The sequence below is a fragment of the Macaca mulatta genome, chromosome 6, assembly GCF_049350105.2.
Source record: "Macaca mulatta isolate MMU2019108-1 chromosome 6, T2T-MMU8v2.0, whole genome shotgun sequence".
NCBI lineage: Eukaryota > Metazoa > Chordata > Mammalia > Primates > Cercopithecidae > Macaca > Macaca mulatta.
In genome coordinates this window covers 138533602-138555295 of record NC_133411.1, presented here as the reverse complement: position 1 = coordinate 138555295, position 21694 = coordinate 138533602, and the positions used below count along the sequence as shown (strand labels likewise).

At 34.3% G+C, this 21694-nt stretch overlaps 1 protein-coding gene across 1 annotated transcript in view; it reads right to left on the bottom strand.

Moving 5' to 3' along the window:
* Window positions 1-21694, bottom strand: part of ADAMTS19 (ADAM metallopeptidase with thrombospondin type 1 motif 19) — a 282768-nt gene that overhangs the window by 112181 nt on the left and 148893 nt on the right. Inside the window, exons 9-10 of the mRNA XM_001099247.5 lie at window positions 10572-10712; window positions 8913-9063 (exon numbers count right to left, since the gene is read on the bottom strand). Coding sequence (XP_001099247.4) covers window positions 8913-9063; window positions 10572-10712 — 292 coding nt within the window. The remainder of the gene's footprint in view (window positions 1-8912; window positions 9064-10571; window positions 10713-21694) is intronic.

Here is a 21694-nt window from a genome sequence, read left to right as displayed (position 1 = left end):
AGCAAACAAAAAACACCTAAAAACACCTAAAATTTTCCCAAAGTGACTATACTATATTACCAGTAGCGGTATGTGAATTCTGATTGCTCTGTATTATCAGGAACAATTTAGTGTTTTCAATTCTTTAAACTTAAGACATTGCAATGTATATGCAAATGTAGGTCTTTATGGTTTTAATTTGCATTTTTTGATACAATATGAATGATGTTAAACATCTTTTAAGGAGTTTGTTTGCTATCTGCATATCTTCATTTCTAAATTGTCTGTTGAAATGTTTTGCCCATTTAATTATATTGCTTGGTCTTTTATTACTATTACAGGGATTATATATTTTGGACAACAATCCTTTGTCAGATATGCGTATTATAAATATTTTCACCCATTCTGTGGCTTACCTTTTCATTGTCTTAACAGAGTTTTCCTAACATAAAATAATTTATTTTGATACATTTCAAACAATAATTTTCTGTTTTGTTTTTCTTTTATGGTTCATACTCTTGGTGTCCTATTTAAAAAGTATTTCCTCTACATTTTTCCCTGAAGTTTTATAGTTTTGTAGATTCCACATTTAGGTCTATAATACATTTAGGGTTAATTTTATCTTATGATATGATGTAATATTAAAAGATGAATATCCAATTATTCCAGCACAATTTGTTGAAAAGCTTTTCTTTACCCATTCAACTGCCTTGTTACTTTTGTTGAAATCAATTGTACACATATGTGAGAGTCTATAATTGGACTCTCTATGGTGTTCCACTGAGGAGTTAAGTCTCTCCTTTCGTCAACACCACATTGTCTTCATTACTGCAGCTTTGTAAGTCTTAAATCATGCAGTTTATGTCCTCCAACTATTTCATGTTAAGCCTTTTTTAAATCTAAATTCTTGTTGCCTCCGGAATTTTGCAATGCCAAATTACAGAGTCTAGGCCTTCTACAGTTTTTCATAATATTAGGTTGGTGCAAACATAATTGTGTTTTTTTGCCATTACTTTATTTCAATTCCAGTCTGTGCATTGGCTTCAAGGAGAAGTTTGAGAGAGTCCTACAAACTTGGATGAATAAAGTAGATACAGGAGAAATGTAAAACTGGAACTTTCTATGTCAGTATTTAAGGTCATTATATGATTCAGTTATACTATAAACTTTTCTATCTATTTAATACATATGCAATTCATAGTGTGCCTAGTTCACAAAGACAGGATCTTAAGTTTCCTGAAGGTCTTCAATTTTATCACACTTCCTTCTTTTTCAAAAAAAGGTTAACTCCTACGGGGCCACTTCTCACTAGTTCTAAGGAAAAATCCTTCCATACCTCTGTATTTCAGCCAGGCTAAGTAATTTCAGGAAGCTATTACAATGACTTGATGCAGTTGGAGCTGGCTCACCCACAAGATGCCAGATGGCCTGAAGGTACCAGGCACCAATTGCTTAGGAGTCAGGAACAAGGCCATCCAAGAAGTCAGCCATTAATTCTGCAAATTAATGCAGAAGAGTGAGCTATTGCCTGCGATCAAGATGTTTCACCAGAATCTCTACATCTGTGCCTTTAAACATTTTGCAGATGTAAGTTGTTATCCTAAGGGTAAATTTATATCATTAATTATTGCATAATGCTGAGCCTCCAGTGTTTGTATTTAAATATCTGTTTATAAGTATGGAAGAGAAACATCTAATTTAGATGCTATGGCCCAACTGCCTTTGTCAGATTCAGAGTTACCTTGTTTTTAAGATTCTGCCTGAAACACACATGTTGAAGGTTGCTATGAATGCTCACACTACAAAGCTTGATATTTATTTGTAGTTGATTAGAAATAAGCTGGTCATAAGGATGCCATAAGGATGCCTAATTGAATTATGAATAAGCTGTGAAACAAGCTACCTGCCCAATAGCATAAGTAGGCTTTTATGTAGTTATTGCATTAATATTCTAAAAGGTTATCATGTTATCTTGATATATTTCTGAGACTCAAGTGTTTTACATGAGTGAAAAATTTAGAATCAGTACCCCATTATTCAATTGATTCACTTATTCATTCACCAAGTATTTATTGAACACTTATTTGGATGCTAGAGATACAATGACAAAAGGGCTGACAACTTTGATAATGTGAAGGAGCTTACTATACAGGAGATTTGTTTTGTATAGCACTTAAATGACAGATTGGCAGGTATGGTGACTCCACATAGAGCCCATTGACGGTGTATATGTATGTAGCAGAACTACAGTCATGCTTTGCTTAATGATGGAAATACATTTTGAGAAATGTGTCATTAGGCAATGTAGTTATTGTGTGAACATTGTAGAGTATACTTACACAAGCCTAGATGATAGCCTACTATACACCTGGGCTATATAGTGTATCCCATTGTTTCTAAGCTACAAACCTGTATGGCATGTTACTGTACTGTATTTTTTAGGCAACTGTAAAACAATCCTAAGTATTTGTACATCTAAACATAGAAATGTTACAGTAAAAATACAGATTATAATCTTATAAGACCATTGTTGTATATGTGGTCCATTGACTGAAATGTCATTATGTAGTGCAAACTATTTTCAGTCTTCCACAGTTAGAACTATTTTCTGCTATATTTTTATGTTATACTTCCTGACACATTATATATTCAGGCATTCCCATATAGCTTCAAATAATGGTGTGTCAAACCCTTTGGGAAAAAATATCAACCGTCTAATCTCAGCCTTTATTTTGCTCCACTTGTCTTCAGTTTTTTAAAAAAAATTTGTTTTATACTTTAATTCTAAGTTCAGGGGTATATTACAGGTTTGCTATGTAGCTAAACTCAATGTCACAGGGGTTTGTTGTACAGATGATTTCATCCCCCATGTACTAAGCCTAGTACTCAACAGCTATTTTTTCTGATCCTCTCCCTCCTCCTACCCTCCAGTCTTCAGTAGGCCCCAGTGTCTATTTTCCCTTCTTTGTGTTCATGAGTTATTATTATTTAGCTCCCAATTATAAGTGAGAACAAACAGTATTTGGTTTTTTTTCCTGCATTAGTTTGCTAAGGATAATGGCCTTCACCTCCATCCATGTTCCTGCAAAAGACATGATCTCGTTCTTTTTTATTGCTGTATAGTATTCCATAGTGTACATGTACCACATTTTCTTTATCCAACCTGTCACTAGTGGGCGTTTAGGTTAATTCTATGTCTTTGCTATTGTGAACAGTGCTGCAGTGAACATTCACATGCATGTGTCTTTATAGTGGAATGATTTATATTGCTTTGGGTATATACCCAGTAATGGGATTGCTGGGTTGAATGGTAGTTATGGGTAGTTATGTTTTTAGCTCTTTGAGGAATTGCCACACTGCTTTCCAATGGTGGAACTAATTTACACTCCCATTAACAGTGTATAAGTCTTCCCCTTTCTCTGCAACCTCACCAGCATCTGTTATTTTTTTATTTTCTAGTAATAGCCATTCTGACTGGTATGAGATGTTATCTCATTGTCGTTTTGATATGTATTTATCCAATGATCAGTGTTACTGACTTTTTTTAATATGCTTGTTGGCTGCATGTCTTTTGGAAAGTGTCTGTTCATGTTCTTTGCCCACTTTTTAATGGAGTCGGTTTTTCCTTTTAAATTTGTTTAAGTTCCTCCCATTCTTAAGGTTGTCTCTTTACTCTATTGATGGTTTCTTTTGCTGTGCAGAGCTCTTAAGTTTAATTAGATCCCATTTATCAAATTTTGTTTTTGCTGAAATTGCTTTTGGAATCTTTGTCATGAAATCTTTGCCCATTCCTATGGGCAAAAAATAGTACAGACGAGTATTGCCTAGGTTGTTTTCCAGGGCTTTTACAGTTTTAGGTTTTACATTTAAGTCTTCAGCTTTTGACACAGCTGATCAGTCTCTCTTTGAGAAATGTCCTCCTCACATTGCCTCCAGGATCTTAATTTGCTTTGGTTATATTCCTACCTCAACATACTTCAGAATTTTGTTTTTTCTTTCTCATTTTCCGAAACTCTAAATATTGCATTGACTTGGGTCTTAGTCCTTGAAACTTTTCTAACTCATTTCCAATTGTTATTTGGTATCATGTCCCCAATATCTTATACTTCTTAATGAATTCCAAATATATATCACGGACCTGCTTACATTCCTCCTTGGATGTGTAATGGGCATCTCAAAACATGACCCACAGTGAATCCCAGGGCATTTCGCATTCTGTTTTCTCTTGCTATATTCCTCCCAAGATAAATGCATAGCTTATTCTTCCACTTTCTTTAGATCTCTAAACAAATGTCACCTTCTCTAGGAAACTTTCCCAGGTCACCTTATATGAAATAACACCATCCCAACCATCTACCTTGGTAGTACTTCCTATTTTACCTGAGTTTATATTTCTTCTAAACAATTATCACCAACTGACATATTAGATATGCATTTGCTTATTTTATATTTCCTCCAACTAAAATGTAAGTTCCATGGAGGCAGGGTCTTTGATTCCTGCTGTATTATTAGTGCTTCACACAGTGCCTGCATAGTACTTAGAACTTAATAAATATTTGTCAAATCAATGACTAAATATGTAAATGATCTTTTCTATGGTTCTAGCTAGCTATCTGTCATCTATTAGGTTACTACACTTTACAAGCTATACTGATTTGGGACTGGAATATAAAAGTGGAGAGAAAATAAAAAGAACATTTCTGGACATCTTAAACATAAAACTTAACTTTATTAGCACAACCTGTAATTTAAAAACAAGGCAACATCCTAGGATATTGAGAAACAGATTGTAAAAACCCAAATAAACAATCATATTTTCAGAGATCACGGAAAAAAAATCTGTGCAGGTAGGTTAGTGGGAAATAATCACATGAATAGAGCAAAGAGCTTAGCAAAAGAAATCAATTAAGATACTGGTTGAAACTGATAGTATAGGTGCTATAGGAGACAAAAAAATTAGTTTAAATACAAGAGCTGATCTAAGGGTTTTCCCATAGAGAAGACAATAGAGCATATAAAGAAGTTTGAGTTCCATAAGACACTGGAGAGCATAGTGGTTACAGTGCATTCTATTTTTTGGGATTTAGACACAATCTGAGTTTAGATCTAGCATTCTCTGTTAATAGGTATAAGAACTTCAAATTATTATTTAACTGCTCTAGACCTCAAATTGTTGATTTGTAAAATGGGACTAGACAATAACTATGGCATTTAATGGTTATAAGAATCAAATTATGGTTTTAGGTCTAACATTTAAGTCTTTAATCCATCTTGAAAAAATTTTAAATGTTAGACCTAAAACCATAAAAACCCTAGAAGAAAACCTAGGTGATACCATTCAGGACATAGGCATGGGCAAGGACTTCATGACTAAAACACCCAAAGCAATAGCAACAAAAGCCAAAATGGACAAATGCGATCTAATTCAACTAAAGAGCTTCTGCACAGCAAAAGAAACTACCATCAGAGTGAACAGGCAACCTACAGAATGGGAGAAAATTTTTGCAATCTATTCATCTGACAAAGGACTAACATCCAGAATATACAAAGAACTTAAACAAATTTATAAGAAAAAAATCAAACAACCCCATCAAAAAGTGAGCTAAAGATATGAACAGACACTTTTCAAAGGAAGACATTTATGCAGCCAATAGACACATGAAAACATGCTCTTCATCACTGGTCATTAGAGAAATGCAAATCAAAACTGCAATGAGATCCCACCTCATACCAGTTAGAATGACGATCATTAAAAATTCAGGAAACAACAGGTGCTGGAGAGGATGTGGAGAAATAGGAACACTTTTACACTGTTGGTGGGACTGTAAACTAGTTCAACCATTGTGGAAGACAGTGTGGCGATTCCTCAAGGATCTAGAACTAGAAATACCATTTGACCCAGCCATCCCATTACTGGGTATATACCCAAAGGATTATAAATCATGCTACTGTAAAGATACGTGCACATATATGTTTATTGCAGCACTATTCACAGTAGCAAACACTTGGAACCAACCCAAATGTCCATCAATGATAGACTGGATTAAGAAAATGTGGCACATATACACCATGGAATACTACCCAGCCATAAAAAGGGTGAGTTCATGTTCTTTGTAGTGACATGGATGCAGCTGGAAACCATCATTCTCAGCAAACTGTCGCAAGGTCAGAAAACCAAACACTGCATGTTCTCACTCATAGGTGGGAATTGAACAATGAGAACACTTGGACAAAGGGCGGGGAACATCACACACTGGGATCTGTTGTTGGGTGGGAGGATGGGGGAGGGATAGCATTAGGAGAAATACCTAATGTAAATGATGAGTTAACGGGTGCAGCAAACCAACACGGCACATGTATACATATGTAACAAACCTGCAGGCTGTGCACATGTACCCTAGAACCTAAAGTATAATAAAAGAAAAAGAATCAAATTACATCATAAAAATAAATAATTTAACACACTATATGGAAGATATTTAGAGGTCAAAACATTGTAGAATGGCACTAGCAAAATTTAATTGCAATGTGATATATTAAAATAATATCTTTTTTTTTTAAATTAAGATCTACCTTTTGCAAAATGTCAGGCAGTCGTTACTGCAATAAATTTCAAAATTACTCCAAGGTAATAAGAACATCACTATCCAGAGCTATAAACTGTCCTGTGTAGCTTAGGGTATTTCATAAGCAATGGGCTCTAATAAGGAAATCTTGCTCTTATTTCCTATTAGCTGTGTCTCAGTTTGAGCCTACCTATGTAAGCTGACCCAATTCATTATTTTTTTTTTATTGTACTTTAAGTTCTAGGGTACATGTGCACAACATGCAGGTTTGTTACATATGTATACCTGTGCCATGTTGGTGTGCTGCACCCATCAACTCGTCAGCACCCTAAAAGCTTGTAAAATAGTAATTATGGAAAAGAATCTACAATTTAACAGAATCATGTGTGTAGCTGATCATCTACTGAGTTTTTACAGCAGGAATGCTTTATAGAAGATGAACATTTTGGATGAACTGATCCATTGATCAGTTCTATCAGTTCTCTATATCTCATGAACTGAAACTGTCTCCTGTGCAATGCTCCAGTGACAGTGAACACAGACAGCCTACTTTGTTGCCTAAAATAATGGTAACTTCAGCCTGTAAAAGTGTCTGCCCACAAACCCAAACCTTTGTACCTCAGAAACTTTCATTTTACCGTGAATATTTAAGGAAGAAGATTGTGACCAGACTTTTGATTGTCTAAAGATTCAGAGGTGAAAGCAGAGTGAAGGAGGTTAGTAGATGAGGTCAGAGAGGTACTGGAGACAGACCTTACAGAACTAATGTCATAATTGTCACACATGATATGGAGTTCCAAGGATCCATGGTTGTGCCACATGTAAACCCTTTGGCATTAGATCACACATAGCAACACCAGTTCCTTTCAAGCTCCACTATTGCCAGATGAGTATTACAGTCCATACAGCCTTTTACACATCACATTTGATGCAGCTCCAACTCCATACATTCACTCATTTTAATTCTAAATCTGTTCACTGGATATTTCACTTACTCTGTGCCAGTCCCTAGGCTAGATGCTGGAGAAACTCACTCTGCCCTCATGCAGCTTACACACTGGTGGGTGAAACTGATCAAAAGCAATTAATAAATAAGTGCAAAACTCTTTTAATAAGAACCACAAAGCAAAGACAGCATTCAACACATTATAATGTCATATGCTTTGTTCCTTATAATGGATCTTAATTATGCTGAGTTACCCAAAACAGCATTATCCTCAACAAAGCCAAACTCCTTTGAGACATTCACAAAAACTGTGGCTGGGTGAAATAGGCTATGTTTCAGCGATACTTAACCAATTTACTCTCAGTGTGGTTATCGGTTTATTCCTGAAGTACAATGTGTGTATGTGTGTGTGTGAGGAGGAGGTGAGAGGAGATGGGCAGATAGGGGATGGCCAGCAGGAAAGAAAAAAAAAAGGGGTTAATAGAGCTTAAACTCTTCCATCAGTTAAGAAGGTAATTTTGCTTCATCCTTTAGAATTTATGGACTTAATACTACTGTCTTCTCTGAGTAATTACTGACTATTGGAATATTAATACATAAACACTGCTTTACCATTATACATTTTCCCTTTTCTTCCAGTTTATGTAGAAATGTACTCTCTTAATTTTTGTTCCTATAAAAGATACTTTTAAAATTTTATTTTTAGGGTTAAAATATATAGTTCCTCCTCCACAATTACATGTATATATATAGCTTTTATCACATTTTTACCCATTTCCATGTAAGAAAATACAGCTGGCCCTCCCTGTTTGTAGTTTCCACATCCAGGGATCCAACCAACCACAGATACAAAAAATATTTTTAAAAAACAACAATACAACAATATAAATAATACAAATAATAAAATAACATAGTATAATAATTACATAGTATTTAAAATGTATCAGGTTCTGTAAGTAATCTAGGGATGATTTAAAGTATTTGAGAGGATGTGGGTAGGTTATATGCAAATACTACATTATTTTTCATAAGGGACTTTAGCAGCTGGGAGTTTTGGTATCTGCTCAGGGAACGAGATGTGGGTACTGAAACCAATTCCTGCAGATATGGAGAGAAAACTATATGGGATTTAAAATAGAAGCATTGAACTGACATAATAAAAATGCTTCCCTGACATCAATGTAATTTTCAAAGTAGAAATTATTAGGTCTTTCTTTATTGACTTTGACTAAATGCTCACATCTTATTTCTATCACTTCCAAGGTATAAGAAAAAAATGCACAAACCTTTTCTTAAAAAATCCTTCTTTTATATATTGGGGTATTTTTGATCCACAAACTGTAAAATAAAGTTACCTTCTCCTACCAGTCAATACTTCTAAACAATGAATGAACGCACAAAAACCCCACCTGGATTTTTACCTGCATCTCCTGACAAAAAGAAGCCAAAGGCCCAAAAAGGATCTGGCATTGTTCATCAGCAGTGTATGTCATCCCTGGCAGCTTGGAGGGAACCATCACAGAATTGACACTCTGCGGGTTTGTTTGTAGCAAGCAGTTACTGGCCTTTGACCTGGCAATAGTTAGGTATGTGTAAAATTTTGAATTTAATGTAAAAAGCTGATATGATTAGTTAGCATATAACAATAAACACTTTTATAATATCAAAAATATACTTTTACTCTTTTTGCTCTTCCATTGAATATTCATAGAAATTATTCTATATATCAAAAATCATTTATTTACAATGAAGATAATCGTAATAAATAATTTTCAAATTAAAAGAACTTTATGGTGTAAAAAACACATTCATATGAATTAACTCAGCTGATCTACATAACACTGTGAGTTCAGTGTTATTTTATGCATTTAATAGGTATACAAGCTCAGAATCAGAGAGTAACTTGCCCAAAAGTAGTATGTGAATGTAAGATATCAGCTATATTTTGGGGATTTAAAGAATGTATGGAAAGCATCCTCAGCTGAATATTAACAGTGTAGATATATTTGTGCTTGACATTGTAATACAACTTTGTATACAACTCTGTAATATATTTTAAAGTGGTATTTTATGTCATAGGAGTCCTGAGTCATGTGAAGGCAGCCGTACAAAATCATGCATGTTTCTTAGGAACTCATTAGGGCCTACAGAAGGGCTGCTGATGCAGCTACTGATGGTGTGTCTGAAATATCACATGCTTTGAGTGCTCTTCTCTAGACTGTTACGACAAAGAGCATGCACAGCATATATTGTACATATTTTAGAGCAAAGCTATGGAATGTGAGAAACATTATAGTTTGATAGATTTCGTAGCCATTTGATAGAAAAATTGGCTTAACTATTTAAAGGATATAGAAAAGTGAATAAAGTTCATCTGTGCAGTGAGTTTAGCAAGATAGGTGTTCCTGTATTTCTCATTAAGACTTGTTTTGGATACCTTAAGCATCTCACTAACTACTTTGCATATTTCTTACTGCTTCAGGTGATCCTTCTATAATTATAGAAATAAGGGCTTTAAAAATGAACAAGTGCTTTAAAATGAAAATGAGAGCAACAGTAATATTTTTCATTTACTTTTCCAACAAGACAGAAGCTAAGTGTTACTGCCACTGAATGTGGAAAAGAAGAGACTCAAGGGCTATGATAATGGTGAAAACTATTTATTAATGAAAAAATAGTTGAAGCGTATTATAAATGAAAAGTGAAGATTTTGTTAGAGGGGCTCTGATCTTCATGATAACAGATGTGCTGGGTGATGAACAGTGTGAATATTTCCACTGGGAATAATTGAAGAGGCAATTAAATACTGTGACAGATTTTTAAAATCATTATAGCAATTTTTCAATCTTACAAATAATCTTAACTGTCCTTTTTGAAAAATGTAGAAATTAAAAAGCAGGGGGTTAAATAACATGTCCCAAACTACACCATGAGTCAATGGAAAAGTCAGGATTGGAACCAAGTGCCTTCATTTTTACTCTGGTGGCCTTTCCACTTTGCCACACTGGCTTCTCTATTTGTAAAAAGTAACAGCACACATAAAACACTCACAAGGCAAAAACAATAAGTGACCTCCATACCTGAGAAATCTTTCCAAATCTTCCTTGCTACATCGAGACCATGAAACATCACCAAGATTCTGTCCTTTAATCCATTCACCAGACATGATATGAAGACCATCAGCACACGATGGGTGGTCGTTGTCATGGTTAATGCCCATGCTGATTTGGAATATAATAAAATTTTAAAATTTACACTAAGTAAATGTTACTTGTTTAACTTTTTGTAACTGCAGTTAAATAATGATTAAAACACTTAAAATACTGGGAGCCAAATTTGTTTTAAGGAAATTAGATTCAAAATAAAATTAGGTTTCAGATTAAGTTACTTTTTAAATTTTGTTACCCCAATTTAAGGTAAATATTTTTATTTAATAAAAAAATATTTCCCTAATCAACCTACAAAATGACATGTTTAGGTCCTTCATACTGAAATGATCTATAGATATATTCTTTGCATAGTAGTATGTGTGAAACTCAGAAATAATACATTTATATTTAACCATACTAGATTCTTCTTGTTGCCTGAATCAAATTTTCTTCAAAATTTGATTTGAATACACATCTTTTATCAAATTTGAAACCTCATTAATCTATTAATTTCCTATGTCTTTACCATGCACTTCATTAGACCATCCTCTTCCTCCCACATCATATAACACAAATTATCCTGGCCATCTTTATCTTTTTGAATGAATCCTGCATCTGTTGAAATTGTATTCTAAAAGTTGGACTTATTTCTAAATAGATGTTCTAGAAATACCTTAAATTTAGTATGTCTACAGACTGCCTTTCTTACTTTCTCTTTCAATTCTCTATTTACTCCTCTATTCTATTTTTTTCTTGCTCTCTTTTTATGCTTTTGCTAGCTAGTAAGTTCTGCCAAATAAAGAATCTTCAAGTCATCATTTATTTTTTTCCTTTCCTGAATTATCGCATAGGCTCTATTTTATTTATTGTTAGAGGCAAGCCCTGCCAACTCTACCTTCTAAGTATTTCACTCAACTGTCATCTCCCTTCTATCCTATAGTTACTATTTAAATTATTGTATTCTATCCTTATTATAGTATATACAAAGTCTTGAGTTGTTATGGTATTGTACCTGGGTTCTGTCCCTCTAATCTTTACCAACATTCTCCCTTCCCCTTCTCCTACACTGCCCCAGTGAGAACTATTTAAAACACAATCTGCCTATGCCATTCCTATGTTTTCTCATTATCCATATGGCAATTTCCAGCTCTTTAACATGATACATAGCCCCTTCATATTCTTCTACATTATTATTAGATTTTTTCTTCAGCAATACCAAATGACTTGTAATTTCCCAAACATTATATTGTTTCTTTTTTTTTTTTTTTTTTTTTTTGAGATGGAGTCTCGCTCTGTCACCCAGGCTGGAGTGCGGTGGCTGGATCTCAGCTCACTGCAAGCTCCGCCTCCCGGGTTCATGCCATTCTCCAGCCTCAGCCTCCCGAGTAGCTGGGACTACAGGCGCCCGCCGCCTCGCCCGGCTAGTTTTTTGTATTTCTTTTTTTTTTTTTTTTTTTTAATTTATTTATTATTCTTATACTTTAAGTTGTAGGGTACATGTGCATAACGTGCAGGTTTGTTACATATGTATACTTTGCCATGTTGGTGTGCTGCACCCATCAACTCATCATTTACATCAGGTATAACTCCCAATGCAATCCCTCCCCCCTCCCCCTCCCCATGATAGGCCCCGTGTGTGATGTTCCCCTTCCTGAGTCCAAGTGATCTCATTGTTCAGTTCCCACCTATGAGTGAGAACATGCGGTGTTTGGTTTTCTGTTCTTGTGATAGTTTGCTAAGAATGATGGTTTCCAGCTGCATCCATGTCCCTACAAAGGACACAAACTCATCCTTTTTTATGGCTGCATAGTATTCCATGGTGTATATGTGCCACATTTTCTTAATCCAGTCTGTCACTGATGGACATTTGGGTTGATTCCAACTCTTTGCTATTGTGAATAGTGCTGCAATAAACATATGTGTGCATGTGTCTTTATAGCAGCATAATTTATAATCCTTTGGGTATATACCCAGTAATGGGATGGCTGGGTCATATGGTACATCTAGTTCTAGATCCTTGAGGAATCGCCATACTGTTTTCCATAATGGTTGAACTAGTTTACAATCCCACCAACAGTGTAAAAGTGTTCCTATTTCTCCACATCCTCTCCAGCACCTGTTGTTTCCTGACTTTTTAATGATCGCCATTCTAACTGGTGTGAGATGGTATCTCATTGTGGTTTTGATTTGCATTTCTCTGATGGCCAGTGATGATGAGCATTTTTTCATGTGTCTGTTGGCTGTATGAATGTCTTCTTTTGAGAAATGTCTGTTCATATCCTTTGCCCACTTTTTGATGGGGTTGTTTGTTTTTTTCTTGTAAATTTGTTTGAGTTCTTTGTAGGTTCTGGATATTAGCCCTTTGTCAGATGAGTAGATTGCAAAAATTTTCTCCCATTCTGTAGGTTGCCTGTTCACTCTGATGGTAGTTTCTTTTGCTGTGCAGAAGCTCTTTAGTTTAATGAGATCCCATTTGTCAATTTTGGCTTTTGCTGCCGTTGCTTTTGGTGTTTTAGACATGAAGTCTTTGCCCATGCCTATGTCCTGAATGGTACTACCTAGGTTTTCCTTTAGGATTTTTATGGTATTAGGTCTAACATTTAATAGAGACGGGGTTTCACCATGTTAGCCAGGATGGTCTCGATCTCCTGACCTCGTGATCCGCCCGTCTCGGCCTCCCAAAGTGCTGGGATTACAGGCTTGAGCCACCGCGCCCGGCCTTATATTGTTTCTTATTTTCTTGCAGTTAATTGTTACTTGGCATTTTCTAGGTATCATAAATCATATAAGGGAATTTATAAACTTGTGTTAAACAACAAAATGTAGTAGAAATGATTATAATATGCATTTTGCAGATGAGAAGTAACTTGTCCAAGATTATACAATGAGAAATTGGAAAGTAATAATGTTTGAACTGAGCTCTAGAAGTCATGTGATTAACCATTCCACATTGGGCATCTATAAATTCCATCCTCCAACCCCATATGCTGTCTACAGTGCCTCTCCTTCAGCTTCTTTGCCTGGACAAACTCAAATTCTACTTAATCATCAACATTAATGCGGTTTACTTTTATCAGGTTTTCTTTCACTATCCCCTACCTCACCCATTTGTAATATCTCTTCTGGGAACAACACAGGATTCTGTGAACAACATGGTTACAGCATTTCCTATATTGCATTATACATTTTTACTTCTGGTTCATTCTCCAAATTCTTGAGACTTGTAACCAATGTTGAATCATGGGTTCAATGATCATGTAGAAAAAAAATTATATAGTCTCTTGTGAATTCTCATAATGAGGCCAGTAAAATAATTTTTGTGGATGAGAGTTAGTACTGAAGAAGCAGAGAAGAGTCCATTTGTGTACATGCATAGCCTGAGATAATAGCAGGATAGTCCACTGTTCTCTTTTCTTCTTCTGTTATGGTCTAGATAATAAATAAAATTGTTTTCATAATGAAAAATTCACAAGAATATCTATATTGTGTTTTAAAACACGAAATTAGAAGAACTGTTGCAGAAATTGCTAAGGGAAATTACAATTAGAGTACCTATGTTTCCTCAAATCAAAATAAAATTTTTAAAAACTACCAAACTATATTTTTAAGATGAATTATAAGTTTGAATCAAAATTGTTACAATTAAATATGTTTTTGAAGGAAGAAAATATGAAAGGAATAAATAAATTCCATCCATATCATTAATGAATTAAGACTAATTATATCACCATGCTAACTTTAACTATAAAAATTATGGTATAAATAAAACTGAAATACATTATTGAATATTACTTTTCACTTTTGGTGTTAGAAAAATTCACCAGTGAGTCATATTTTTCTTTCCTATTCTAATAAATTTCTTCAAATAGGGTCTGTAGCAACACATATTAATAGAATAAATAACAGAGAAAATAGGAAGATAAATGTTTTCATACTTAGAAGATAAAGAGGAAAAATAAGAGAGTATATGGAATAGGTATGAACCAGTTCAATTAAAATATTAGAAGGCAGAGTAAAAAGATGTTGAAATTAGAAAGTAACTTAATCTCTGTATCTTCCCCTTATTTCACCAAAGACAAGTTAAAAAACAATAAATAAACATGCCTTAGTTGCCTTATTTGCTAAATATACTTTCTTGACTGATTTGTGGTGATGACTGCATAAGCATGATATGTAGTACCTGAACAATGCCTGGAATACAGACAGAATCCATAATGATCCTTTATAATGGGGAAATAAATCAGAGAAATTTTATTATATCATTCTAATTTGTCAAAAGATACATAAACAGATTTATCATTAATTACATTAAATTCACTCTCCTGTATTTGCTTTCTTTGGTGAAAGTGTGCGCTTCAGAAAAACCAAGAAAATAACAATCAAAAGAATTTACTTAGATATTAAGTTAAAATAAGAAATTATAAATATGGCACAATATCACAAATCAGTAAAAGTGGCTTAATTTAATTCTAACTGTGTGGTTCAAATGCAGCCCATCAGTGTCCTGTCTCCTCTCTACCATGGATTCTGGCTACAGCACACATCACTGGGTGACCTGTTAATTAACAACCACTTGCCATTTGGAACGTGCTTGACTCTTCCATCTGTGGTGGCATAATCTTTCAAACCATACACAAATGCTATTATTTTTGAAAGGTAACTAGTCTTTCTCAGAAATAATAAACCCTTCTAAATAATGTGTTCCTATGAGGGAAGGAGAGGGATTGCTTCCAAGATTTGGCAATTTGGACATTTTCCCAATATCGTGTAATAGGATTTTCTAAATATGGAGGATTACAACCTCTTATCCAGATAATAATTTTCCTTTTGGGATCCTGGTCCTGATTCTGATATAACAAATTAGCTTCAGCCATGGGGAGGTCTGGTGATTCAAGCATTGTTTACCAGTAGTTAAATTTTCCTGAAGCCATTTAACTCATAACAGAAAAAATTATCATTAAATTGGGACAGGTTTTTTTAACCACACATCTGGAATTATCAGGAAACACTGCTTAGTCTTGACTTTATAGGTTTGAAATAAAACAATTAATTGTGCACCTTAATCTGTGCCAGCTACTCTATTAACCACTGACAAAGATGATATCACTTATTCCTCACAATATTCCCATAATGTTTCTATTATTATGACTTCTATTTTACAAATGAGGAAGGTGCTGAGGTTAATGGTGAAGCTGTGACTCAAACCCGGGCAGTCTGATGCTCACACAGATGAACCTCTGAACTATCACACAATAGTGCTTTTCTTTCTGGATCAAAACTCTCCACTTTTGGAGATGATTTGTTTTCCGAACAATTTTAAATGCCTCTGTTCTTTTAGCAGAAATGCACCTCTACATGTAGAACCTTATAACCAAGTTACATGCATTGCATGAAAAACATTCTCTAAGTAAGACATTAGTAACACCTCTACTCACACTGCAATTGAACTACATTTTAATAATCTCAGTTTAAATTCATTTTGACAAAGAGCCTTGGGCAAATAAACTCTTCACTAACATTGTACATGGTTGTCAAGTCAACTGAAAAAATATTTTTATCATATAAAACTTCTCAACTTGTTTAAAAGTCTTTGCCAGGAAGTTTTGTGATATCCTGCGGAAAGCTGGAGAAGCATTTGGATTTTGAAGATGGTCCCTTTTGATGTTTAACGAATTAGAGAGGAGAAGCCTTATGAATTCACTCACTTTTTTTGGATAATTTGGAAAGGATCTGATTTGTAAACAGTAATATTTTAAAAGAGTAGGCTTTTTGTGCTGAATGCATTAAGCATTTTTATGACATAGTATTTCCCACTAAAGCCATATATTATGTGGAAACATTAATAAAAGAAAGAAACAAACTATTACAATGTCTTACTGGAAGTAGATTATATTTATACAAAATGACATTTAATTTCATATTTCTTAGAATTCAGTGGGTATATCTAATTCAATATAATTTCACTATTGTGTGTTCACGGAGAAAAAATTTAGACATTAAGATATACAATATATTTTTGTATCATATTTCTTTTAATATTTTAAGTCATTTCAATTTGCACAAACAATGAAACCTACTTTTATTAGCAAGTCAAAAGGCTATATAAAAGCAAGGTAAAAAATAAGAGGTTAAAAGAAGAAAAGTAGAGGTACAAAAAGAGATTCCTTTTGACTTTGTTGTGCATTATATTACAGGTTTATCTAACAATGCACATACACTTGTTGAGAACCCACTACTGTGCTGAGCTGGAGTCACAAAGATAAATAAAACTCAGTTCCTACACTCAAAGAGTGTATTATCTACTAGGATTGGAACACTGTCCCTTGCTCTTGTATAGCAAATGAATGCCTGGATCCTGTTTGCCCTATATTCCTTAAACCTCTACCGCTTATCTGCCCCTTTTCAATTCTATTGCTATCAACCAAAATTGGTGCTGATTCTTTTTACTTCTGGATTATTGTAATGTCTGCCTGACTGTCCTCCTGCTCTTCAACTCTTTGCCTCTTAAACCATGCTTTAATGGTGCTAGTTTCTTATGAGCGTATTAATATAAAAAAGCTAATTTCCTATGTAAAAGCTTTTCATTAGCCCTGGAAAGCAGAGATTCTAAAAGTGTGAATAATGAACCACTTGCATCAGAATCATAGGGCATGAGGACATTAGAGTAGTTAAAATGCAGATTCATGGGCCTTCCCCCAATGAATTAAAATAGAATATTTAGAGGTAAGGCCTAAGAAATAGCATTTTGACACATTTTCTAGATGATTCTTATTTACTCAAAATTCTGGAAAGCAATGATCTACAGGATGAAATCCATTCTTTATCTCATTATTCAAAACATCTGTAAACTGATATCAATCTGATTTTCATAGTTAATTCCAGCCTAACCTTTTGTATAGTTCCTTTCCATTAGAATACCTTCCATTCTAATCTGCATTTATACAGACTTTCTGCCTTTAAAAAAGGATTCTTTAATAAATTATAGCCCATATTTATCATTATCTTTAACTTCTATGCCCTTCACATATATGGTGTGTAAGACACATCAGAACTGTCTCGTATTTCTGGTTAATTTTAAATGATATATATAATTCACCACACCTAGAATGTACGTGTTCACAGAAATTGTCATATTTTCTTTTTACTTCCTTTAATTATTTAGTTGAATGTCCTGTTAAATGTCTACTGATTTATCAACTGATATAGGATCATAGAAACACCAAATATGCTATAATTAGAGACGTGAAACTACTGTGGCCTCTTGCCAACACAGAGAAACTGAGACACGAAAAAGTTAACAGATGATCTACTCCAGGAAGGTTGCTTGCTTTACTCTAGGATACGCATTTGCCAAGAAACATCAGAGAATTGCAAACAGAAAGCCAACTCTTCCAAGGTCATTCATTAGCTGGGTGATTTTTTTCCCTCTTCCACTAACTCACTCCAACATCCAAACCTACATTTGGAGAGAATCTGGTGTGGGAGGGCTGCCATATCTATACTGGCTGAAGTCTCATTATGATAATTAACTTGGAAAAACTGCTTATTATTCTACGTGGTAGAATTGTCTAAATAAAATATCAAATACGAAAGCCATGTTAGTGGTCTACAAGAGTCTTCATGGTAAGTAAACTTCCTGTCAATCTAGTTAAAAAACCTCTAAAAGGTATGAAAGCACTCCAAGAAAGAACAGAAAAATGAAAGACCAGTGAAAGCTGAAGATCTCCTTTTCACATTAAGGAATTCATAAAAATAATACTACTAATTATTGTTATCATTCAATCACTCTGTATTATGTGCCAATCATTGTGCCATGACATTATAGTATCACAAATCCTAACAATGAACCTTGAAGTTAAAAACTATCCAAATTTTAGGAATAAAGGAAATGAATACAGAGGATTGATTTATCCAAAGCTCGTTCATTAAGTAGGTGGCAGAACAACAACTCAAGCCCAAGGCTGTATGTCTAATAATGCACTTTCCCACTTAACTATCCACATAGGTAGTTTTTCACATTTACCAAGGCATTTGTGTCAGGGGAAGATACCTGTGACATCTGCTATAGAAAATTCTAAAGAGTACAATGGGGACAGTATATTTAGATAGCCATTACTAATTTTAGTTGGTCAACAATAACTACAAAAAAATTAATTTTCAACATTTTAAGGAGCAACGGATTTCTAGAAGAGCATATTTGGTTTGTGCCTGTTATAACAATTTATTATTATTTCATCTATTTCCCATTCTAAAAGTCTTAGGAGATGATGTACTTTATAGGCATTTCTTATTTCGTTATTTTATTTTATTTTATTTTATTTTGAGACAGAGTCTTGCTGTATTGACCAGGCTGGAGTGCAGTGGTGTGATCTCAGCTCACTGCAACCTCTGCCTCCCAGGTTTGAGCAATTCTCCGTCCTCAAGCTGGCATGCTGGCCAGAATGGTCTTGAACTCCTGACCTCAAGTGATCCGCCCACCTTGGCCTCCCAAAGTGCTTGGATTACAGGTGTGCTCCACTGTGAGCCATTATACCTGGTCTTTATTTAGTTCTTAGTGTATATAATTTCCTCTTAGAGCATATCCTCTCTTCTTAGAGCAGATATACTACTGCACATCAATGCAAATGAGTGCCAAATGTTATTCACTTCTGAAAAGGACTCTTCTTGGAAGCTGAGAGAGGGTAACCAAATCTGTGTATGCCTCCTGGGGCATATGCTAACTTCTTTAACTATAGTCATCATGCTGTACACTAGGTCTCCAGTACTTATTCATCTTGTGATTGAAGGATTGTAACCTTTGACAAATATCTCCCCTTTCCCCTCATCCCACAGCTCCTGGTAACCACCATTCTTCTGTTACTATGAGTTTGACTTTGTTTTTGTCGGATTCCACATATGAGTAAGATCATGCAATATTTGTTTTTCTGTGTCTGGCTTATTTCACTTAGCAAAATGCCCTCAAGATTCATCTATGCTGTTGCAAATAGTAGAATTTCCTTATTTTTAAAGACTTAGTAATATTCCATTTTATATATATATATTTATCTATATATATTATCTATATATATAATATATACACATAAAATTCCAATTATATAATGTATATTATGTTGTGTGTAAATATACATATATAATAATACATAAAAAATAAATATTCCATTATATATAGAATTATGTTTATATAATAGAAATACATATATGTGTGTGTGTATATATGCATACACACACACACACCACATTTTCTGCATACATTCATCTTTATACATTCATCTGTTGACAGATACAGGTTGTTTTCATATCTTGGCAGGTATGTTTCCATACCTGTTGTGAATTAACAGAATTTCAATTAAATATTCCTAATACTACAATTGCTAGATTTGACCCTTCTGCATTCATAACTTTAGGATTTGGATGAACTAGTTGGACAGGTCTGTCCATGCAAGTCTCATGCAATATCAAAAAACATTCTAAACACTTTGAATATGCACATAGCATCTGTTTTGAATCAAGTTTCACTGACAATCTATGCATAATAATATTTTACTAAGATAACTACTATATTCAATCATTTACTTATTTGATATATATCAAGAGCCTAATACATACCAAAGTCTGGTTAGACTTTAAGGTAAACTCATCGTAACTGAAATATAATTGAACTATTGTATTTTCATACAATAGTTTATTTTAAATAGGAATTCAAAATATCATGTATCAAAAGGGAAAAATATATTGCCATTATATTTGCATAGCAATAAAACCATATTTTCTCATTAAATAATATTACTTAGTCAAGACAATTGCATTCTTTGACTCAAACTGATTCTTCCACTCTGGGATTCAATTGTCTTATGTCCTGGACCTCAAGATGACCAACAGATGAGCATTCATACAACAAATGTTTATTCACTTGTACAACATATGTTGGAGTTCTTATGATGTATAATATATTCAACCTTGTGCTGTGAAAAAAATGTATTAGACATGAATCATATTTTCACAGATTGCTATTCAGTTGGGAACTTAGACATAGGTAAATACCAGTATAAATCAGTGTATCTCAGAAATAATTTTAAGTGACAAATGATATTTAAAATAATCAGTGTAAGAGACTTAAAAGTGGAAACAGGCCGGGTGCGGTGGCTCACGCCTGTAATCCCAACACTTTGGGAAGCCAAGGTGGGTGAATCACTTGAGGTCAGGAGTACGAGACCAGCCTGGCCAACATGGTGAAACCCTGTCTCTACTAAAAACACAAAATTAGCTGGGTAGAGTGGTGAACGCCTGTAATCTCAGCTACTCAGGAGGCTGAGGCAGGAGAATGGCTTGAACCCAAGAGACGGACATTGCAGTGAGCTGACACAGTGCCACTGCACTCTAGCCTGGGCAACAGAGTGAGACTCCATCTCAAAATAAAGTGGAAACATATTTCTAACCAGGCTTTCAAATTTACTTTCACAAAAGTGATAGCATTTGTCGTGGCCATTAATAGGTAAGTACCATTGGGATAGATCATTAGTAAATAATGAATCATTAGTAAATAATACTAAACTATTTAATATTTTAATAATATTAAAAATAATGAATCATTAGCAAAAAATCATTAGTGCTGGAAGTTGGGATAATAAAAAAATGAATAAAGGCATGATGTTTGAAAAGTATGATTTGCATTCATCAACTAGAGAAGTAGATTGTAAAGTTACAAAAATAGACTAGGGTCACTCTATAGAAGTCATGAATCTAAGGCTAAGGAATTTCAAATTCATTCATTAGGTTGTGAAAGGCAATAAAGTTTTCTGATATGAAGGTTAGGACCACATCTCAGGAAGCTGAATCTTAGTAATATGTGAATACATTAGAAAGATGAGGTAGCAAAGGAGAGGACACCAGTTAAGTGGATACTGCAAGAGTCCAAACCAAGAGGAATAACAGAAGAAAGAATAGATGGTTGAGATAGCTTTCTCAGATGAAGAATGAATAGAATTTGGCCACTGATTATGGAAGTAACTTAGGGGAGAAAGAGTTAAAGATGGCTCAGATGTCTCAACTAAAGG